Below are 24,708 nucleotides of genomic sequence, written 5' to 3'. Positions count from 1 at the left end.
AGAGTAGGGCCTTGTAGCTGTGGTCCCTCTGGTTTCAGGGGTTATCAGCTATCACTGTCAATAACTCAGCAGGACTAGCAAATAGAATGGAACACGCTTCACAAAAAGAAGAAAGCCAAACTACTATAGATGGCCAATATCTACCAATGAACTGCGTAGTGGCACCTGAAAGAAAGCTTCCAGAACAGCAAGACTAACCATATCAGGCTACATTTTTTGTCATGACAACCAGAAGCCAAGACCTTATCTATCAATTGCCATAAGCAGTCTGAAGTTGGAGCTTGTGACAAAACAGGCCTTTAGGATCTCCTGCCTGGAGTGCCAAAGACCAAAGCTTGGATACCGATGCCTATTTGAACAGATGGTGGTCATGTATCCTGACAATTCTACAAAGTGGTAAATCACAGGGATGATGGGTAGAATGTAAGACAAGGACCTCAGAGACCAAGATTTAAATCTTCACTCAGCCATTAGAAATATATCTAGCAAGCAGTTGCCATATTAGCATTGGGTACATTAGTTCACATATTAGCAATGTTGCACTTACATTCTTCTTAATTTTGTTTTTAATGGTTTCTATAACTCCTGCTTCTTCACTCTCACACAGTTTTTCGGTAGCTTTTAAGTCCTCACACGCCAGCTGCATTTTTTCTTCTTCAAAAGTCATCATGGCATTCTGTTAAAACATAACAAAAAAAGCCCCTATTGAATCATAAAGTGACAACCTAATCTAAACCTGCTTACTGCTGCACAATCTAAGGATATTGTATAACGGTTTTATAAGCACTTGAAATAAGCTCACTATCTAAGACACATAAGCATCTCACCCAAGAGCACTGCATTCAAAATGTCACTGTGAAAATGAGATGAGAAGTCAAAAATTTAACCATTTGCTACTGTGCACTGAATAAGTATTATAAAAGGGTACTGGGATGAAGGCTTCCCAATGGAAAAATGATATACAATTAACTGAAGACTTTCTTGGAATCATTACACAATGTAATAGCCAAGGTCACAATTAACTTTGCTACCATGCTTGTAATTCAGGAACAGAGAGCATGTGGCCCTCCAGATGCTGTTTGATTTCATTTCCAGCTCCAGCCAGCATAGCCAGTAGTGAAATATGATTAAAACAGTGGTCTAACAACTCCTGGAGAGCCACAGGTTTCCCTTATTGGACGTAGTACTTATCAGATTGGCCATTCCAATGCATCATGAGAACATGAATCTTTCCCCATATGGCATGTACTTACTCTAATAAGTCTAATGCTGTATCAGCTAGCATCAGGAGACCACCATATGAGACTCTGGGAGTGAGGACACAGAGTCTAAATATTAAGACACTAGAAGATTCTGCTCTACTTTCATTAGATGCAAACTAATGTCAGCGCTCACATATTTCCAACAGAGCATGAAGATTCTGAAGCATCCAAACTCCCTATACAGTGGACACTCGGGTTGCGAACGCGATCCATGCAGGCGGTACGTTCGCAACCCGCAGCATCCGTAACCCGCAGCGCCGCATCTGCGCATGCACGAGTTGCGATTCAGCACTTCTGCACATAGCGCGATTTAGCGCTTCTGCGCATGTGCGAGCGCCAAAACCAAGAAATAAGCCGTTCCGGTACTTCTGGGTTCGGCGCGGTGCACAACCCGAAAACATGCAACCTGAAGTGGCCGACACCTGAGGTATGACTGTATATAATATTCATATTTGGCTATTAGTTTTGATGACCTGTCAAAATTATCATGGAATTCTTTTTAACAGCTTACATTTCAGCTATTCCTGATACAGCATGTATATTCCCTACAAGTTAACTCATTCTTGCACTTCCAGGCTTTTAACAAAGACATAAAAAATAATACTCAAACCACTTTCCAACATAAATGAATACACTGCCACTGCCACTTGAACACCATGGACAAACTCAGAATCCTTCCCAAGTGTCCCACTTCAGCTTGGGATTCATCCAAACCTGCTGCACACCCAGAGTATTAACTCTGCCTTTATAGCTTGGCAGGTATCTGGGGTGGGGTGACCAAATAAATAATGGCTAAGCAAATAAATAATGCTTAAGCAAGGCTGTTGAATTTATTATATACAATGCCAAACCATACTTTTAACAAACACAAAAACTGCGGCTTCACATCATGGTCTAATTGAGCCAAGGCTTAGTGTTGTGTGAACCAGTCCAAGAAAAATCTGAAATTAAAATAGTTATCTGCTTCTCCCAACATAACTGGGTGTTTCATATACAATTGAACTGAAATTACTGTGATACTGTGCTTGCTGAAAAGAGAAGTAATGTTACACAAACACTTTGGTACTGTTACTTCCATAGTTTCTATTTGTACAGATTCTCCTATCTACCTATCACTTTTATGCCTCAAAGCAAATAGTAACCCCCTTTACTTCTGGATAGGGTAATTTTATCTCAGCTCCCACATATAGCAAATTTATTTCCCAATGCTTTTTCTAATGGACGTTTTGAATGACACAGGCATACAAAGTGATGCAGCTAAATTTAGAATAGTAACTAAGCAAAAGCTTTTCAGGGCACAGTGATGCTGTGCTGTGGTATTACACTGGTTCAGCAAACCAGCTCAGATGAGCAAGGTTTTTTTGGGGGGGGGGTTCTATTTATACACACCAAAAGGAAGCCATTCCTAAGAAAATATACTGCATTAAGCCTTTCCCTGACATGACAGCTGATGTTACTGGGACACTAGCAAACTCCCAAGTTTTACAAAAATGTCAACACAGCTGCAAGTGGGATTTGCCCCATACTTCTTTGCTTCTCATGTAAATTCAACAATAGAAGAAATTAGGACTAGTATATACACACATTCTTAGTTTAAAGGTGCCATAAAAACTTCTGCTGTCTTCACAACTTACCTGAAACCACCAAATTTTACAACATTTATCATTGCATGTGCTTTCATGGACAAGGGTCTACTTCGCTTGATGCATCATTATCAGCGGCATCTCAGAGGATGGTTAAGGGGAAAAGTTACCTACGGTATTTTAATTTGCTCTAGTATGTAGGTAACGACCAAGCAATTTACTATGCTACTGAAGGAACAGGTCTGTCTTAAAAGTAGAGTTTATCGTCAGATGTTGCAGTTATCTTTTTAATGTATGTTTGAATTCTTAGAAGATGATCTGCGGTAAAAGTTGTCAGCATAGCCAGCATGAACTGTGCATGTGCTGCCAGGATACACAAAATTTGGAAGTGTTTTTGCTAGCCGCTAACAATGAACCTTCTTTTTCAAATTAAATAATTCAGTATCATACTACCAAGTGCAGAATTCACCAGCATTAAAATACTTCTAGATCAGGAGTGGGGAACAGGATCTGATGGGTGGGCCTTATTTGCCCTACCTACTGCAGGCCAAATTTGGCAGATCAGCAGGTCACTCACCTGTTACTTGATGTCAGGGGACACAGTGGAGTATTCTTCTCTACCTGCCTGCTGCTGCCACCTGCCCACTCAGAGGTGAAGTGCACAAGCTGCTCTAAACAGCACTTTTGAGCCGCTGATGAATGAGGATTAAATCCTGCTACCTTGACTGCATGATCCTGTTCCAGTGATGTCAGTTGATAGGCAGGTGGGTGTGCTTTGAGAAAAATGGCCTTGCAAGCAAATTGGACCCCCTGCATATATCCTGCATCACATTAATGTTTAGACAATATAATATAATACAATAATATAATATAAATGACCGCAAGAGTATTTGTGCTCACCTACCAAAAAACTGACAAAGCTGGCCCCAAAACTCATTAATGGACTATGGTTTCTGTAAAAGAAAAAGAAAAAAAGGTAAAATTACTACTTGTGTCAACATTCCATATTATTACTTAGGTGGAAGCACAAACTCTGATCAAACATCTTTGAAAAGAGCCAACATACACATCCAATCGTTTTAAAGTTGTGCTGGCAGGGACTATTCTTCTTTAATTTTCTGGATCACAATAAAGACCTGTTCTATAAAATAATCATTCAAAAATTCAAATCCATGTTCCACTTTTACACAATATACTTGGATTTAATACATTTCCAGGATTTTCCAAATTCCTAGCATAAAATCAAACTCCAGATTGTATTTTTAAATAAACATAGAATACACACTAAATATGAACTAATTGAAATTAATGACTATATTAATTTAGTACAGCAAGGAAAAGTTCTAGTCTGCAAGCCAACTGCCAAATAATAACAAGAGAAGGAATCAGGCTTGCAGGCAGATGTTTCTTTTACATTTCCACCTGATATCACACTGGTATGAAGCATCAAGCTATATTTTTGACAGAAAAGTGGCTTGCTTCATTAATGGTATGATCGGCTACAATGAAAATTCCAAAAAATATCCAAAGTTCTCCTAAAGAACAAGTTTCCAGAATAATCCCATATAAAGAGCATTAACGTTTTTATCATAAACACTAAAAACACATGGATAATGAGGGAAGGACCTCTATTTTCCAACAGCTGTTGTTATCAGGCACAAACTAAAGTCAGGTCCAGAAGCATTCCCAAATTACAAATCTGCTCTATCAAAAGAACAAATACCCCATTGATAGCAGGTCAGCTCATTTCCATTAGAGCATCTGAATTTTACGCCAGCACCACCTCAGGATTCACTCTCATAGAATCATAGAGTTGGAAGAGACCACAAGGGCCATCCAGTCCAACCCCCTGCCAAGCAGGAAACACTATCAAAGCATTCCTGACAGATGGCTGTCAAGCCTCTGCTTAAAGACCTCCAAAGAAGGAGACTCCACCACACTCCTTGGTAGCAAATTCCACTGCAAATTCTCATTCTACTGAGGTCTCATCCAAGGGCTGCAAACACTGGTTCAAGACAGAATGCTGCTCAGATAGTATATATGCTGATCTAAGCTCCTTCATTTAGCTGTTAAGTAGCAAAGGTGACTTAGAGAGTTCCGCCAGGCTACATAATTTCTATGTACACTTTGACCATAAAACTAAGAAATGACAGCTGATGAAGAATAAACGAAACAGGGCCTTGTCCTGGAGTTAAAAATCATTGCAACTGGAGTTTGTTTCATACTTTAAACAACAAAAATAGAGGAAATCATTGTTTATTTTCGTCCTGGCCTGAGTCCTTGCAACCTTTCTATTTGATTACATAATTTCTATGGCACAAACAACCCTTAAACTCCTTTTTTCTACATATACCCAGAGATACACCTAGATAATTTGGGACCTTGGACTTAATGCTCTTGGGAGGCCTTTCAGTTGATCACAGTCACTCTAAAAAGTACTCGTCATTTAAATTTATTTGCCTTAAATTGCCTTTTATAGTCATTGCAGAACTACATCTCAAAACTAGATAGCCCTTCTAATCTTAGCTTGCTGATTTGAAGTTATCATGCTGACAGCTAATAATAAGACAAACTGATTTCAGTATAACCAAAATATGGAAGGAATGAACTGGGAGTGTTGCATACATTAAGTAAATTTAAACAGTAAATTAGATACTTTTTACTCAGGCGTGAACAAAATATTTAATTGCCACAAAGTTAAGAAAAATTAACTGTTTCCCAGGAAACCTAAATCTATTCCACAAGAGACCACATGAATTTTAATTAGCTGCCAGCAATAACAAGTCCCCCCCACCCAGGAACTTAATTAGGACACAAAATAATCAGATGAACAAAAGAAATGTCTGAAAGGTCATCCTGCATTACTTCATATATCTCTCTCTCTCTCTCACACACACACACACACACACACACACCCTAAGCAAATTCATATACCTAAATTAGGTATAGAATGTACTTAAATCTAAACTTTCAGATAATCTTGGGAGGAAGGGGAGGTTGCAAAGGGGCAAACTACTGTTTTGCAGCCATTTTCAACAGAACTGTCACCTTTGGCCTGATCTGGCACTCGGCAGCTAGATTTTACTCTATGCCAAATTTCAGATGGTTTGGACAACTGACCTGGAGCTTATTAGCATTCAGCACTTATAATTGATTAATGCCCTTTGGTTCCTTCACTGAGCCTGTATAATTTAAACAGAATTCAGAGTGAAATGGAATTCAGCTAGCATGCTACTGCAGAAACATGTTAATTGACCCTTACATGTATGTGCTACTTCATTTAAGATGTACCGTATATGACTGGCACATCATACAATGACCACTGTGCTTTCCCTTCAACTGCCTTCATTTCATCCAATTCCAGACCAATTCCACAACTGGTTTCTGCTCTAAAACAGCTGTCTTTTTCTTTTCTCATTTCAATGCATGGAGTTCAATGTTGCACTATGACAAACATCCCATCTGTGCAAGCATTTCAGCTCACCAGACAGCACAATCCTTCCTCTCTGTCCCCCCTATGTGCTCTTCTGTAGGTTCTCCAACCCCACCCAGAGCCATGGGGGGGGGCACAGGGGGAGGAGAGAGGAGAAGAGCCCCACTCCCCAAGCGGAAGTCCTTGCACTCAGTTTCTGCTGATGGAGCTGTTGTCCAGCGGATCTTTAAAAGAAAAAGAAAAAGCATGCCTCCTGTCAGTTATTTTTTCCACAGCTACGAGCAAGGTTTGGGGGAAAGCAGCTCATATTAATATCTTTATCTTTTCCTGCCTTTTTGATGGTTTTCGTTCAACACTATTTTCTTGATAAGGCTGCATGCCTTTGAACTACAGTACAGATCTCCATAATGGGATTTACTGGCTAGAAAAGAGAGCAATTCCATATTGGCTAATCCTCTCCTGAAAGGTGGGGGCACATGAGGGATGAAAAGAAAACACTAATACAATATAAGAAACACTAGAATATTAAAGTAATGGTATTCTTACTACACGTTTTTTACAAAAATTGGAAAGCTATTTGGAAGCAGGCAGCTTTCCATCATGCTTAAACAATCTCTGTAGAATTGGACAAATAATAAAACAACCTATAAGGAGAACCTGCAACAATTTGTTGCAGTGCTCTTGTTCATTTTTCCAGCCATTTTCCAGGGCACTCCATTGCACTTCCACTCCTTCCCACCCACCTATCTTTTTTGCCCCCTTAGCAAAAGTATTTAGTTTACAGAAGTACAATAATCCCCCAGAGGCAGGGTAGAGACCACTAATACCTCTCTCTTTTTTCTCTGTGGCCCCTTTTTGGCTAAAAACATGTTGTTACTCACTAGCACAGTTTGCTATTACAGTGAAGAATGCTATTCTAGGTTTGTTTGGAGTTCTTTTTATTTTATTTTATTTATGAAACATTTCCTACAAAGCACCTCAGAGATTTCACGTTGCAATAAAAACACACATAAAAGGACATATATAAATAACAATTGCAATGTAATATATGTACTGAATGGAATAGGTCTCCACATAGAGGGCTTGCTGAAAGAGTTTCGTCCATGAAAAGGAACTCCTGAGAAAGGGGGGAAATAATTAAATATATGGAGAGCGGAGGAAGCCCACTTGCCATTTATTTGGCACAAAGCTGTGATCAGCGGCATACTTGGCTTTGGGGAGGCAGTGTGAGGGCTCTGGCAGTTTCCTAAAGCAGGGCAAGGTATCCTCCACCTTGCATGGAACCCAATAACTGAACCTTCGCGTAAGATTTTACTGAATTGCCAATATGTTGAGATATTGTGGACTACAGCTGCAGTTGGCAATAGTCTTTTATCAACAAATGTCAAAAGCTTTTCAAAATACATCAAAGACTTTTTTAAAAAAGAGGGCTGCCATGGATCTCAGCCTGTTCCACAATTTACATGATAACCACAACTTAATACTTATCTGAGGGAGTCTTCTCCTTCCATCCTCTTCCCCCATTTCCTCTACATAATGACCAGACTTGAGCACCAGTTATTTTCAGAGCCCTTCAATGAACAGGAGCACCCCATCAATTCCAAAAGGGAAAGCACACTTATGCAAGCAATCTCAGGTGTGCAAATAATGCTTTCTTTGTTGAAATTAATGGTTCTCACACAGCCCAACAAGACAATGACAAAAATCTACTGACAGCATACAAATCAATATGGCTAACCTGATCCAAAACACCCACCAACCCCACTCACACAGGAAACCAAAGATCACCACAGCTAACCACAAATGAACAATCACACCCTACGCCAACCCCAATCTCTCTCACTGCCAAAGGAGCACAAGCGAACAACAGAGAACCTACACAAACAACGCTGACACCAAACCCTACTCATATTAAGTAAAATAGAAACATCGTCACCCCACCCCACCTATCCCCCCATCCCACCCACCTCTCTCCCCCTTTTCTTCTTAATGTCTCAACAACAAAAACTGATTTGTAAAAATGTTATACGGAAAAATACGAGAGGGACATTGCACTTACCTTTGTAAATCAAGAAAATCTTTAATAAAAATATTTTTAAAAAATTAATGGTTCTAGCATAAAACAACAGCAAATTTTCATGTAAGCACTGGAATCATTCTGTAACCAATACTGCTGCTACTACAATTCTTTAAATTGTACCAAATATTTATTTTACACTCTGTTCGTTTCATTTTTCATTACATTACATTCTGTTCTCAAACTTACAGCTCACTAACATAGAACAAAAACCAGAACAACCCTTTCAATCTTTATAGAGGACAGAACTCAAATTAGATATTTGTTGGATATAAGCAAGCAAGGAGATTGGTGTACTAGCTTCTTGGCAGAAACAATAAGCTCAGAGGGCTAGCAAAGAAGCTGTACACTGAAAAATCCAACAGGTATGAATTAATTAAGGGTACAATCCAAATACAATTGAGCTCTTGGAAGAGAGAGAGCTCTAGCTGCAACACAGAAGAACAATGATCTATCAGTAACGCAGGTGTTTTCGAGCACAATTCGAAGTGTTGCACAGGTGTTTTCGAGCACAATTCGAAGTGTTGCTGCTGACCTCTAAAGCCATAAAGAGCCTCGCCCCTGTATACCTGAAGGAGCATCTCCACCCCCATCGTTCATCTTAGACACTGAGGTCCAGTTCTGAGGGCCTTCTAGAGGTTTCCTCGCTGTAAGAAGTGAAGTTACAAGGAACCAGGCAGAGGGCCTTCTCAGTAGTGGCACCCACCCTGTGGAACGCCCTCCCACCAGATGTCAAGGACATAAACAACTATCTGACTTTTAGAAGACATCTGAAGGCAGCCCTGTATGGGGAAGTTTTTAATATTTGACATTTTATTATGTTTTTATATGTGTTGGAAGCTGCCCAGAGTGGCTGGGGCAATCCAGTGAAATGGGTGGGGTATAAATAACAAAGTTTATTAATTATTATTATTATTCAAGATTTTAACTTGTAAATCCCCCAAAGCTTTGGTTCTTAGGTCTAATACTACCCATGGTGATGAGTTAGTAAATTCTTGTTCATTTTTATAACTGTTAGTTTCCATTTCATCTTCCTAACTAGTTTTGCATTTGCTGACACTCTTACTTTGCCTTCTAACGCTCATATCTTCTCTTTTAATTATTTCTCTGACCCCCAGCAACCATGTTAATGCTACTTTTCACTCTTACACCAATCAACATTACTAAATTTGAGTCCTCTTCTTCTTTTATAAAGCCATCCATCTTCAGCTCCTTGACGGCATGCATCCCCTCAACCCGCATCTCAACCACACAAAATTATCCTCTGATCTGTACATTCTCCATCGGGATATGGAGCCGTTTACTCACTTTGTTGGCAATGAAAGTGACCCTTATCGGAAGAAACAGGTGCTGTACAGTTAAGGTGCAATACTGAGCAATGACAGGAATAAAAAGGGGATGCAATTTTGAAGAGAATAATGGAGGTAAGAAAAGAATATTTGTCAGGAATTAAAAGGTGTGAAAGACAAAAAGCAGAGCCAGGTGTGTTTCTGTCACTGCTAGGAGACTCTGACTGACTGACTGAGTGGCAAAGACACTAGACAGCTCAGGTAGGAAGAGCCAGACACTCAAAAGTACTTTAATTGAATGTTTCAATTACTTCTACACTTGTTTTTGATGCTCAACTACAATTTAACAAACCTTTTTACATTATTGCATTGCCCCAAACTGGCCATTATTTCAGTCAACTTAGAAGAGGCTTAAAGCGGACACACCTACCCCTTCCTGACATGACACTGAGAAATTTCCTATGAACATGTACTTTAAGTGACTGTTCTACACAAGTGGGGTTAATGGACTAGTCCTAGTTCTGACAGGCAGCAACCTTGGTTCCAACTCTCAGAAGTCTCTCCCTGTTCCATCACCAAGGGTCCTCACCCATATGTTCAAGCTTCCCGGAGGGAGGGGGGAATTAACTTCAAGGTTACAAGCCTCTCAGGCCAGAAGTTGTTGGAAAAACTATAGGAGGAGCAGTAATTGGCTAGCTCGGACAAAATCACATCTCACAACATGGGGTAACATTTTTTTTTCAAGTAGTCAATACTGTTATGAGTTGGGAGGTCAGTCTGGATGATATACTGGGTCTCCTCCAAACCTGTAATTCTGTGCCTGTGAAGATAGAATGAGTAAGATGAAGCCTGCCAAACCAGTTCGTTTGCCAAGATAATGGCTTTGGCTGACCAGTTAAGTAAGGTAAAGGTAAAGGACCCCGGGATGGTCAAGTCCAGTCAAATTCAACTATGGGGTGCAGCGCTCATCTATGCTTTTCATGCCAAAGGAGCTGACGTTTGTCCACAGACAGCTTTCTGGGTCATGTGGCCAGCATGAGTAAACCACTTCTGGTGCATGGAACACCGTGATGAGTGCCAGAGCACACAAAGGAGGAAAGCTACTCTCCATTTATTTATTCCCCCCACCAACCTGCACAAAGCTGCAACTATGGGCTTACCCAGCTTTGGGGAAACAGTGTAAGGACTCTGGCAGAATCCCAAAGCTGGGTAAGCAATTACTAGGCTTTGGGAAGGAAACGGGAGGACTCTAGGACCCTGTCAGAGCCTTTGTACCTCCTTCCTTTAGCTGGGCAAGCTGCTCACTACTTTGCAGAGGGGGGGGGCAGTTCTGGGGGTTCCTGGCTTTACGCCATTTTGCTTATATTCGCGATGGCCAGGAACCTAACCCACCACGTAACATGTGAGATAGCTATACTGCTATTTGCCATATACAAAGAGGTCACTTTGTTGCCATCCCACCTCACTTGGTTAGATGCCATGCCATCCTAGGATAGAGTACAATGGGTCAAACGGGGTATAGGTATGTGAAAGTGCTGTGTGAGAATTTTGAGTGATGCTGGAAGCTGGGGACAGAGAAACATGTCTTGCTCTGAGCTGGACTTGAGGCTCCCCTGGAAAACTAATGGGGAAGCAAGATCTGTTGGGGGTGTTAATGTTGTGAACCCCTCCATCTTACATTCAGGTGCATATATGTGTAAATATAAAATAATATTCACCACTGACCATTCCAACCCTGGTTAAGTGCACCCCTGGAAGCTCTTGCTGCTTGGAGACTGGGGTAGCATGCAATATACAGCAAGAAAGAATTACAACGGTTATTATACCATTTGACTTACAGTATTCTATATTCTTCATAAATCATCTCTTTCCTTAGGTACAATTTTTTCTATTCAGAAGGTAAGTCGGAAAGCCCCAGGCAAAAACCACAAACAAACAAACAAACAAATAGGAGTGCTGGGATTCTAGGAAAACTGTTTTGTGAAATCTGCTTTATGTCCTATCTTCCATGCAGCAACACAATTAGCAAATGCTGGAAGTGATTAATACTTTCTATCATTTCCGTTACAACTAGCTGAGAGTAGGCAGCAACTAACGGCAGCCACCCCCAAGTCATCTTTTGATTTCCCTTTCCAATTACTAGATTCCGGTTTGCATTAACACCGATTGGATCATCTATTCAAATAAGATGCTATTTGCAACACCCTGAAGCAGTTGCTGAAACTCTTTAATTTCAGAGGAGAAAACTGAGACATCATTTCTTTCTGCCACCATTTCTTCCTGTTAGCTGGGCTCTTCTAGTTTCTACCTCTGAGGTCCACAGAATAGGGAAGAAGGTTGTGTGACCTATATTCATAGTGCTGGTAGAGTTATACCACATGTTTTTTCTCAACTAAGATCAACTGAAGGATTCCAATTTCCCATTGGTATATACAGTACTTTACTATCCACTTATCTAAATATCACAATAATTTTGGAACACATATGCCACTTCCCACATCTCAGCTGTTATTGCTTCCTAAAGTCTGTCCTAGAAGTTAAGGAAAGGATACACAGACATACACATACGTTCAGGAGTCAAACTTTGATGTAACAAAGATATCTGAAATGTTCCTGGTTTATGAGTAGACAGGTATACCAATTATCAGCAGCAGCACTCCTGTGACTGATTATTAGTAATGGTTTATGTAAATAATTTAATGTTTTATCTGAAATTGACAGAAAGCATAGTTTAAGATCAGATTAGTTTCCTCAAATGATCAAATTAAATAAAAGGTGAAACAGCTATTTAGACTCAACTCAGATAATAAGATAATGATTTCCCCCCTCTTTTTGAAGTACAGTACAGGATTCTTTGAGTGTTAAACAAAAAGCACTGATTTTGATGCAGGTTTGAAGTCTGTCAAACCTGCATCCCATCCAGCTGGCACTGTTGTACACCAGGTGTTCAATACCCAGCTGTGTTTACAGCTCTTCCAAGGTAAAAGTCAGGACACAGTCAAATACCGGTACCTGCCAGGATACAAAATGCACTGAAGTATACATTTGCCCCTCAAAAGAAAAAAATATTACTCTTTCATACTTCAACTTGCCTAGAGCTCAGTCTTTGCATAATGAAGATCACAGGAGAATAATTACATGAACTGGTCTCATTCTTTAAAATCTTAAGAAATCTATTTTGTGCAATAGAAACAGCAGAAATGGAAATGCAACGTATGATTTTTCTAGAGGATTTTTTTAGCTTGCTAGAAAACATTTGCTGAGCAACTCTATTCTTAGTAGAGCTTCCTCTAGTAGTTGGTATGCTTTATACACACGTATTCAGTACAATATGAGACCAAAACAACATCCCTCAAGTAAACTGAGGCCAAAACAAGTCATGGTTTGTTCCCCCATACAGTCCCAGCCCCGTAGCATCCCTTGCACCCATTCTTCCTAGTCCCATTACGATTTTGTAAAGCTGGTATACTATTTATAACTTGACACTGAAAGTTTGATGGGGGGGGCATGTATACTTATACCTATTTTGCCTTCAAGACCAACCACTGAGATAACTTTAAAAAACTTAAAACAACATAAACTATATTGCGTGGCTATGTCCTGACCCCCGTGGAAAATAAATGACACATGACACAATATATAAGGTTAATGGGCAGAAAAAGGCAACAACTTTATGATTACAGATGAAGAGTAGTATTGGCTTGGGTATTGGATCTAACCGACTATATCTGACTCCAGCCTGTGTGCTGGGAGTCCGGGAAGGGTAACCATAAGTAGAGGGAGCCCTGCTGATGCACATCAACTAGGAACACCCCCTGGGGTCACTGGTAGGGGGCGTGCCTTAGGCCCTAACCTCCCAAGGCTTTGGACAGGGCCACGCCCCCCGGAATCCTTTAACAGAATACCCTTCAAAATGCGGGGCAGGTGATGGCCCAACCTCCCCTCTTCACTTCTACAGAAATATTCCAAAGCCTAACCGCCAAAACCAAGAGTTGTGACGAATTACTACGAGGTAGGCAAAAACCAAATGGCTGGTGCCAATTTGCCAAGTGGAAAAAGTCCTACCAGGCCCCTCAATGGCGACCAACCGAAGTCCATAGCAAGGTCAGGAAAAGAAAACCATGAAGGGCGGGTTAGGGTGGGAAAACCGGAGCAGCTGAAAGCAGGGAACAGGGAGATCCCCCAGCTCGTGACTACCCGCAATACCACCTCCTGCTAAGGCAGAAGTGGCTTTAATATAAAGAGATTCAGTCAGCAGCAGTCATGAGATCAGCAATAAAATCAGATTCCATTCTTCTTCTTTGGCGATCACTCGTAGCCGAGTAAGATTGTCTTCCATAAACACGGTTTTAACAATGAGTCCGTAAGTGACTGTGGAGGTCAATTCTGGATCCACACATCCTTCCACAGTGGGGACATTGGTTTCCGGGCAGGAGTTGATGACAGATGAGATCAACAATAAAATCAGATTCCATTAAACTAGTTAGAAAGAGGAGAACTTTCATTCCTGTCTAAATGCAGCAATGATAAGCCCTCGACAAACTGAAGTAAGTAGCGAGTTCTAAACTGAATAAAACTAATAAAGATATTTCCTTTTTGAGATAACTGTTAAAATCTGAATGGGGTGGTTCTGAAGACAAAAAAAGGTTTTCTGCAAGAATGTTTGATCAATTTCAAGATCCCTCTAACTCAGCAGCTTTAGTGAAGCTGAGCAGTTTGTCAGTGCCTGAATGAGAGGTCACCTAGGAACCCAATATATATTGACTTGAGTTAAATATTTCATCCCTCTTGGATTATGCATGGAACAAAGACATTAAAATAAACAAAGGATGTGATGCAGGAAGGCTGACAAGTGTACTTTTGCTGGTTCATGCACTACAAAGAGGAATAGCATAAGCATAAATTTAACAATTTTATGCTGAAATAAATCTCAAGGACTTAAGCAGAAAACACTTCCAAGTGAATGTTTTAGAATCAGGGCATAAGGATATACCAGTAGTTCTTCACATTTTACCAAACGTTAAATGTACCAAAACTTACTTTGGCTAACAAAAGTATCTGTGAAATTGTACACTGGGAAAACAAAAACACATTGAAGGGGATAAAATGGGGAAGGGAAAAAGTCAACTAAGCAGATAATCTGCTCTGCTGAACTGAAATAAAAGAGTGTAATAGAAGATGACAGTACTCTTCCCCCAAAATGCTTGCAGGATTCAAGGAAATGCTCTCATTAAGAAGATATACAGCATTTGTGCTTAAGCTTCTCTCTCTTCAGCGGAATCTAGGTGGAATAAAAAGAACTGCACTGATGTGATCTTAGTCATGCTAAGAAAAAGACTTTCCGTGAAAGACTGGAAAGTGAATCGAGAGGGGAGGTGGGAAATTGGCTCATACAGGATGTAGAGATGGCACGGTAGTTTATGCAGGTGGCAAATGGCTGATCACAGGCCAGATTACCTAGGTGCAACAGGAGCACTAAACAGGGCTTGCAGGGAAGGACAGGCACCACCAGTAAGCAGAAGCAACAAAGCTTCCCCAGAGCAAAATAGGGCAGACGTTAAGCATGACTGGAGATCCCAGAGACAATACTTTGAGACAGCCATCATATTAGGGAACTGGCAGGGGAATCAGCATCAGCTAAATCAATGTGAAATAAATGGTCACCAAAGCAAGATTATCAAGCAATCTTATGATAATTATTTCTTCATTTCAAGAAATTAGTCCCAACTCTAGAAGAATTGAGGTCATAACAGTCCCCACCCACCCACCCACTCCTGCTCCGGTGTCTCAAACACAGAGAAATGCATTTCTGCGATCGAAGTACTTGATGCAATTCTGTCTACAAAGCCAGATGAGAGGGTGCCTGGGAATACAATTCACACCACCCTTAAGAGGCAGAAAAGGCCAAATACAAGTGTAACAATAAATACTACTTCAAATTATGAGAAACCACATTGAAAACTGGTTTGACAGAGGACAGGAGATCCAAACTGTTGCCAGTCAACTTTTGAGTGAGGTAGGGATGAAGAGAATGGAATTTAGGAAAGTGTCATATTTGTGTGTGTGTGTGCGTATGAATGAATTAAACAAGGTCAAATGCAGCTGTTTTCCTGACCAGAATTAGCAGTACAGCAGTGTTTGAGCAAGTACAAAGTTCCTCATTCTCACCACTGAATCATTAGCACTCCCATATATACAAAAATATGTGTGTGTGTTTGTGTGCATGTATGGGGAGTGGATTTTTGTGTGGCAGTACTCACTGGTATGGAGGACCAGCATCATTATTTATTTTTTGCTGCCCATGGCAGCCATCTTGTGCTGGCATCCCCAGCACTTGTATCAATATACCAGCTCCTCATTTTTTACACCACCATCACCATACACACACAGGCTTCCAGGACTTGTTGCATGACTACCAGGCAAGCTCCTAGGGGCTGAGGGGCCTTCGCCACCCCAATAAAATATCTGAGGGGGCTGGGCCCCTTCACAGTTGATGGGCATTGCCATTCAGATTGTGTGCGTGCACCATGTCATGTGATTTGATTATGCAGGGTGGGGTTTACCTGCCCCCCCCTCCAAATATTTTATTCAAGTTGGCACCCCTGCTGGAAGTTTCTAACAATTCCCATTTTATAAGTTAAATATTAGGGAGTAGCTATCCCTGAAGCCCAACAGATATTTCGCAGTGGGAAGACAGGTAAACTGGGATGAATGTAAGAAACGCAGACAAGGAAATAAAATGAATATGTAATTGTGATGTGAAGTCTCACAATTTGTGGGCAGGTCATGAGGTATCCACAGTCACTGGAAAGTTCACGCAACAAGGCAAACTGTAAGCAAACCAATAGGTACCAGTGGCTGTAGTGAGAGAAGAACTAATTGATTCCCAGCAGGAAGAGATTTTGGAAAGATGGAAACAAAGGCCACCATGCAGAATTTCAATTTTGTTGCGAAGGGGGTCATCATACTGGTGTCAAAGTGGTACCCAGAAGTATTATTGCAATCTACTTCATTTAGCACTTATTCCGGAGGTCTATAAAATTGATTGAAATTTTTTATTAAACTGTTGGGGAGGAATATAAAAACTACTGAGAGTGGAGGAAAAACTACTGAAATGAAACCACCAACTACTGAATGTGTGAGGTAACATAGCATAGGGAAAGTACCTAAGACACAACCAAGGGAGGGAGGAAGCATAAGAAGACTCTTATTTGTTTGTGGGGAAGAGAAGTTTATGTGGCTTATACTGAAATACCTATATCCACCTGGCTGTTACGTTGCTTCTACATTAGTACATTTCTCTAGAATTGTCATCTTTTCTTCACACCATTTTCATAGAAGATCCAGTTTGGTTGACAAATTGTTGTATTATAGACTGATTTTAGCCTTCACATGTTTCTCACAATCAAGTTGTATCACTTTTTAAAATTACAATTTAAACCCAAATGCGTTACCAGACAACACTAGTGTGGACAAGCAAAGTGCTACTGAGGCTTTTCAGAACACCTGTATCTTTAATTAGAAGTATCCTGTTTGCAGGTTCTGTCCCTTCATTACTTCCTGCCAAGCATACACAGCTCTTGTTCCTAGAAATAGTTGTCAAGAGTACTTTAATTAGTTTTTCTCTCTCATTATTTTGTTTATTTCCCCCTTTATTTTATGTAAAATTGAAAAGAGAATTATGAGAAGAAATCACTGATTAAAGTCCCTATCGGAACTGATAATAAGGGAAAACTAAGTGAAGCTGAAGCAATAATTAAGAAGCTATTCATCAGTAATCCCACTGCTACACTCAATAGGAGCCAAAAAAAAAAAGGATCAAAGCCTTCAAGTAGAGAGAAGTTTGCTTATGAATATATATTACAGAAAGATTGTAGTCAAGGGGAATAGCATTGCTGGGTAATATAGCACTGTATGAAGCGCAGTCTTCATTTTAATTCTGCTTCCCGCTGACTTCAGTGTGACTGAGGCATAACCTTTCTGTAGAGCTCTGATGTGGAAGTAACATTAGTTGCAGTCAGTGCACAACCTTTTTTCCACATATACCATTACAGTACCAGGATAAGACCAGCCACCACAAAGCAGCACACTGGGGCACATTCCACCAAAGAATTGCCACTGTGCAGTCTCTATAAACTCTAGTGGTTTTTATACAGACCCCCACATATACTGTATATGAATGAAGTTCTATCAGCAGCAGTGTTAGGTGGATGGTGTCCAATGCCTTCCTGGACAGAAGTAGCAACCCTTTCCACCACTGCTTAACCACAGTTTAGAGATCAGTCCCAGGATCCGCTTTTAAGGCATTAAAAGCCTTTAGGGAAGTTTTTAATGTTTGATATTGTTGTATTTGGTTTCTGTTGGAAGCCGCCCAGAGTGGCTGGGGAAATCCAGCCAGATGGGCGGGGTACAAATAATAAATATTATTATTATTATTATTATTATTATTATTATTATTAATGTTCAGTCCTGAACCCTGTGAAGTTATTAAGCATCTTCAAGTATGTGCAGAGTGGCTTCTTTCTTTCACCACTAACCACAGTTGATTGTCGCACGTATCTGGGTCTAAGCATTCAAAGAAAGAAACAGGACACTGGGGGGGGAAATCAAAAATACAGTGGCCTAAGAAAAGAAGAGATCAGATCATGATCTGGAAGTGGTTAGCCCTCAGTGTATAAAACCATTCTGCCATTCAGCCAGATTAGCTGAAGCAAGTTTCAATAGACACCTGCTGAAAAAAGGTGCATTAGCTGACACAGGGTGTGACTGCAGTGACAGGTATTGCTCCAAATAGGAATCAAGGCACAATAGGAAGGTGTTAAGGAATTAAGGCACAATAGGATGCGGGTGGTGCTGTGGGTTAAAGCACAGAGCCTAGGGCTTGCTGATCAGAAGGTCAGCGGTTCGAATCCCTGCAACGGGGTGAGCTCCCATTGCTCGGTCCCAGCTCCTGCCCACCTAGCAGTTCGAAAGCACATCAAAAGTGCATGTAGATAAATAGGTACCGCTCCGGCGGGAAGGTAAACGGCATTTCCATGCGCTGTTCTGGTTCGCCAGAAGCGGCTTTGTCATGCTGGCCACATGACCCAGAAGCTGTACGCCAGCTCCCTCGGCCAGTAATGCGAGATGAGCGCCACAACCCCAGAGTCGGACACGACTGGACCTAATGGTCAAGGGTCCCTTTACCTTTACCTAGGAAGGTGTGATCTTGTTCAGTAGGAGATGCAATAAAAGAGAAAGACGTCATTTATTTAATTTGGTATGTGGGCAATCCTTCCACATATGTGGGTGATACATACAGGAAGAGCAAATCCCTCTGAACATGCTCAGGGCTATTACCTCACACATCCCAAGGCCAAGTGAAGGCATAAAAAAACAAGCTCAAGGATGAGCACCAGCTCGGGCGAGATCTAGGTACAGCAGCGAGGGCAGCAACGCCAAGCACAACAAAGGAAGAAGGACAAGTGGCGCACATTGCTAGGGTGGCAACGGAATGGGGAGCAGGTGGAGGGCTTCTGGCGAGCGAGCCTCCATGCACCCGAAGGCAACCCCAACGGTTATCATTCCAAAAAAGAAAAGCGGGCGAGGGGGGCGGCTTAAATTTAGGCTGGAGATCCGTCCCTTCTCACGTGCCCCCAGTTTAGACTGCAAGGTCCTTGGGGGGGGCCAGAGAGAGAGAGAGAGAGAGAGAGAGGGGATGGCGGGTACCTGTATTTCCTGAAGAGCTGGTCCGACTCCCGGAAGCCGTTGTTGAGCAGCATGTTGATGCCGGCCAGCGCCAGCTCGGAGTCGTCGAGGGGCAGCGGCGCCTCGCCGGTACCGCCGTCCTGCTCGGAGCCGGCCATGGCAATGGGCAGGTGGGAGACCCGCCCAGCAGGCTCCGTCGTCCTCCTGCACGGCGCTCAGCCTCCACAGGCAACTGCAAGCGGAGAGGCTGGGCGGGCAGAGAGGGATATAAAGCCGCGCAAACAAAGCCGGGGCTCCTTTCCGCCGCCCTTCGCGGCCCCTCCCTCAGCGGCAACCGCCCGCTCTCCCCTTCGCCGGCCCGACGCGAGTAGCGCAACCGGTTAGCTAAGGCGACTCCGCAGCCCTCGGAGCAAGGGCTTGCCGCTGGCGCGCCTGCGCAGGGCAGTACGTAAGCCTGCGTGCCTCTGGCGCCGAAGCCGCTGCCCTCAGTCAGCCACCGTTGGCACCTGCTCGGAGTGGCTGCTCGGGGTTCCAAAGGGGGGAGATCTGGGGCGGGATCCCATGGGGAGAGTTCCTGTTTGCTCTTCCAGGTCGCGTCAGCGGGTGAAAGTGGCTTCTTTAACAAACCGAAAAAAGAGGAAAAGGAAGGGGGGGGGGTTGGTGATGGGGGGAATATAAGCTTTATATTAAGTCCGCCACCCCTAAGTATCGAAAGGGCTGAAGGGTGCACCTGATGCAGTGCTTTGTTTCCAGCAGTGGCAGAACAGATGCCTCTGTTAAAGTCTCCAGGCACTTGGTCTATCGAAGATAGGCTGCTGCTGAATGTGGAGGATCCATCATCTTGCCATCCTAGTTAACAGACCGACATAGCCCAGTCCTCTCCGGTGCATGTTTGCTCAGAAGTAAGTTACACCGATTTCAACATATATGTGCTTGTTTCCAAGCTTTTAAGTCCTGCCTCTCGTTCATAAGCGTGGTGGGCTAACAACATAAAAGAGTAGGGGGGGTGGAATCGATGTTAAATTCGTCAGTGGGGCTTTCTCTCTGGTTGGTGTGCTTAAGACTACAGCCGTAAAGGATTATTGTTATTTAATGCAGTACTTACAAAGTGCCAAAAAATTTCCAAGCACAGTACTAAAATAGATGTATTAAAATATAGGATAGTTCCTGCCAGCAGTTGAAATGTGATACTCTGCACAATTGAACTATATTTTCAAACATTCTGTCAAATGTCCGTTTAAAAAAACCTTTACGTGTGTTTTGATTTAGCTATAATTTCTCCTTAGAGTGAACAAATCACGATAACACTGCTATGACTGTGTGTGTGCTGTGCCTATATAGCAATTTATCAAGTGTCTCCATAATATATATGGTTTCCTGAAGCAAAAAAATCTCAGGAGACTTGAAATAAAAATGCCAGAGACTCCACGATGTAATGTTACAATTATATTTCTGCCTGCATTGCTGCAGTAGTGAATGTGAGAAGTTGAAGCTGTGTTTTTACTTTATATTCCCCTTGTCATAGAAGCCCTGCCTCCTAATACCAGGTGTCTGACAGCAGCAGGAAAAGTACTCTAAACATGTTCAAGGAGGTTGCCCTCCCTCTGGTTATTCTTTCAAGGACAAACCCTGGACTCCAAAGCAGATTGTGAGGCCAAGCCTTGGCCCAAATTCAGTGTAAACATGTGACTGCAGCTTAACACAGAAAATGAAACAGGAAAGGGAACATTTTCCTCCTAATTATAATAATAATATAATATTTATTATTTGTACCCCGCCCATCTGGCTGGATTTCCCCAGCCACTCTGGGCGGCTTCCAACAGAAACCAAATACAACAATATCAAACATTAAAAACTTCCCTAAAAAGGGCTGCCTTCAGGTTTTTTCTGAATGTCAGGTAGTTGTTTATTTCCCTGACCTGTGATGGGAGGGCGTTCCACAGGGCGGGCGCCACTACCGAGAAGGCCCTCTGCCTGGTTCCCTGTAGTTTTGCTTCTCGCAGTGAGGGAACAGACAGAAGGCCCTCGGCGCTGGATCTCAGTGTCCGGGCTGAATGATGGGGGTGGAGACGCTCCTTCAGGTATACAGGACCGAGGCCGTTTAGGGCTTTAAAGGTCAGCACCAACACTTTGAATTGTGCTCGGAAACGTACTGGGAGCCAATGCAGATCTCTCAGGACCGGTGTTATGTGGTCTCGGCGGCCACTCCCAGTCACCAGTCTAGCTGCCGCATTTTGGATTAATTGCAGTTTCCGGGTCACCTTCAAAGGCAGCCCCACATAGAGCGCATTGCAGTAGTCCAAGCGGGAGATAACCAGAGCATGCACCACTTTGGTGAGACAGTCCGCGGGCAGGTAGGGTCTCAGCCTGCGTACCAGGTGGAGCTGGTAGACAGCTGCCCTGGATACAGAATTAACCTGCGCTTCCATGGACAGCTGTGAGTCCAAAATGACTCCCAGGCTGCGCACCTGGTCCTTCAGGGGCACAGTTACCCCATTCAGGACCAGGGAATCCTCCACACCTGCCCTCCTCCTGTCCCCCAAGAACAGTACTTCTGTCTTGTCAGGATTCAACCTCAATCTGTTAGCCGCCATCCATCCTCCAACCGCCTCCAGGCACTCACACAGGACCTTCACGGCCTTCACTGGTTCTGATTTGAAAGAGAGGTAGAGCTGGGTATCATCCGCATACTGATGAACACCCAGCCCAAACCCCCTGATGATCTCTCCCAGCGGCTTCATATAGATATTAAAAAGCATGGGGGAGAGGACAGAACCCTGAGGCACCCCACAAGTGAGAGCCCAGGGGTCTGAACACTCATCCCCCACCACCACTTTCTGAACACGGCCCAGGAGGAAGGAGCGGAACCACTGTATAACAGTGCCTCCAGCTCCCAACCCCTCTAGCCGGTCTAGAAGGATGTTATGGTCGATGGTGTCAAAGGCCGCTGAGAGATCCAGCAGAACTAGGAAACAGCTCTCACCTTTGTCCCTAGCCCGCCGGAGATCATCGACCAGCGCGACCAAGGCGGTTTCAGTCCCATGGTGAGGCCTGAATCCCGATTGGAAGGGATCCAAATGGTCCGCTTCTTCCAGGCGTGCCTGGAGTTGTTCAGCAACCACCCTCTCAATCACCTTGCCCAAGAATGGTAGATTTGAGACTGGGCGATAGTTGGCCATATTGGCCGGGTCTAAAGATGTTTTTTTAAGAAGCGGTTTAATGACCGCCTCTTTCAGCGGGGCTGGGAAGGCTCCCTCACAGAGGGAAGCATTCACCACCCCGCGCAGCCCATCGCCCAGCCCCTCCCGGCTAGCTTTTATAAGCCAGGATGGGCAAGGATCAAGGAGACAGGTGGTTGGTTTCACTCGTCCAAGCAGCCTGTCCACATCCTCGGAGGTAACAGACTGAAATTGATCCCATGCAACTGGACTAGACAGGACTCTGGCACTCTCCCGCCCTGGCCCTGCTCCCACGGTGGAGTCTATCTCTTTCCGAATCTGAGCGATTTTATCTGCAAAAAACTTTGCAAACGCATTGCAGGAGATCTTGGGGTCCCTACCAGGCCCCGATGACGAAGGTGGCTCCGATAGATTCCGAACCACCTGAAAGAGTCTCCTGCTGCTATTTTCCGCAGATGCAATAGAGGCGGTGAAGAAAGTCTTCTTCGCCGTCGCTATCGCCACTTGGTAGGCTCGACGTTGAGCTCTAACCTGTGTTCGGTCGGATTCAGAATGGGTTTTCTGCCACCGGCGCTCTAGCCGTCTCAACGATTGTTTCATCGCCCTCAGCTCCGGGGAAAACCACGGGGCTGTCCGGGCTCCATGCAACCGGAGAGGGCGCTTCGGAGCCAAACAGTCAATAGCCCTGGTTAGCTCCACATTCCAGCGGGCCACCAGGGAATCGGCTGAAAGGCCATCAACATGGGATAAAGTATCCCCTACCACTCTCTGGAAACCATTTGGATCCATTAAGTGGCGGGGGCGGACCATCCGAATTGGTCCCACCTCCCTGCAGAGGGGAAGGGTTGCGGAGAAGTCCAGTTGTACCAGGAAGTGATCTGACCATGGCACTTCTTTAGTTTCACTTTTTTTTAATGTCAGATCACCAACATCCATAGAGGTGAATACCAGGTCTAAGGCATGTCCTTGGCTATGAGTTGGACCAGACTTATTCAGGGACAGCCCCATGGAGGCCATGCTTTCCACGAAGTCCCGAGCGGCCCCTTGTAAGGTCGTGTCGGCATGGATGTTAAAATCCCCTAGGACGACCAAACTAGGTGACTCCAGGAGAACATCCGCCACGACCTGAAGCAGCTCGGGCAGGGAATCCTTGGTGCAGCGGGGAGGTCGGTACACCAAAAGGAATCCTGTACTGCCCCTATTGCCCAACTTCCAGAACATGCACTCAGAGAACTGGGTCTTCCCAATAGGACGCCTGGTGCAAACTAATGACTTCCTAAAAATCACTGCAACCCCCCGTCCCCGCCCAGATGGCCTGGGTTGCTGTGCGTAAGAGAAACCTGGTGGACAAGCAGCGGCAAGGACAGGCCCATCCGCTTCATCCAACCAAGTCTCTGTTACACATGCCAGGTCAAGTCCACCATCCACAATCAAGTCGTGGATGGCAGTGGTTTTATTCAACATTGACCTGGCATTGCACAGCAGCATCTTCAGGTCATGTGGGTATCCCTTGCTGAATCCAGTATCCGTCCGGTCAGGACCAGACCCGGAGGCAGGAATAGTCCTCAGACAACGACTAAACCTGCCTCCTCGGCAATGACATGGTCTGGTCTTAGCGTAACTCCTCCTCCTGCCCGTGATCACTGAGATCGGTTGTCCCAGTGCATCCCACCCTGTGGAACCTGCCCCAGCCATTTTGTTGGCCGGGACCCCCTCCCAGGCAGCCCTGACCCCACCCCTTAAGAACAAAATTAAACCTATATAAAAACAGAAAACAAAACACAACAATACAAACCAAAAACTATAAAAATTACAAGTAACCAAAATTATACAAAACTCAAAACCCCACTAAACATCTATCCCACCCCCACAACAAGAAAACTTAAAAAGATGAAAAGAAATAATAATAATAATAGAAACATTTTAAAACATTTAGGAAAAAAAAGAAAAAAGAAAAAAAAACATTTAAAAAAGAGCTGGACAGCAGCAGCACTCAGGCACTCAGGCAGGGGGGTCCTCCTGGGCAGCAGCAACCAGCAGCAAAGCAGAGGCAGCAGCAGTCCTTTTATGGCCTTACCAGGCCCCGCCCTGGGCCAGGTGGTGAGTGGCAGGAACGGGGCCCTCAGGCACTCAGGCAGGGGAGTCCTCCTGGGCAGCAGCAACCAGCAGCAAAGCAGAGGCAGCAGCAGTCCTTTTAT

General features: G+C 43.5%; 1 protein-coding gene and 1 long non-coding RNA gene across 3 annotated transcripts in view; one reads left to right on the top strand and one right to left on the bottom strand.

The window, feature by feature from the left end:
* The window catches only part of TTC39C (tetratricopeptide repeat domain 39C), a 38,513-nt gene extending 18,741 nt beyond the window's left edge, over positions 1-19,772 (bottom strand). Inside the window, exons 1-3 of the mRNA XM_033155044.1 lie at positions 19,353-19,772; positions 3,750-3,798; positions 548-676 (exon numbers count right to left, since the gene is read on the bottom strand). Of these exons, the coding sequence (XP_033010935.1) occupies positions 548-676; positions 3,750-3,798; positions 19,353-19,489 (315 nt within the window). The 5' untranslated portion in view covers positions 19,490-19,772. The remainder of the gene's footprint in view (positions 1-547; positions 677-3,749; positions 3,799-19,352) is intronic.
* A 240-nt stretch (positions 19,773-20,012) lies between these two features.
* LOC117049923 overlaps positions 20,013-24,708 on the top strand; it is a 28,582-nt gene continuing 23,886 nt past the window's right edge. For both annotated transcript variants that reach the window (XR_004427032.1, XR_004427031.1), the window contains exon 1: positions 20,013-20,233. This is a non-coding gene — a long non-coding RNA (uncharacterized LOC117049923). The remainder of the gene's footprint in view (positions 20,234-24,708) is intronic.

The sequence above is a fragment of the Lacerta agilis genome, chromosome 7, assembly GCF_009819535.1.
Source record: "Lacerta agilis isolate rLacAgi1 chromosome 7, rLacAgi1.pri, whole genome shotgun sequence".
Taxonomy (NCBI): domain Eukaryota; kingdom Metazoa; phylum Chordata; class Lepidosauria; order Squamata; family Lacertidae; genus Lacerta; species Lacerta agilis.
This window is presented reverse-complemented; position numbering and strand designations above follow the sequence as displayed.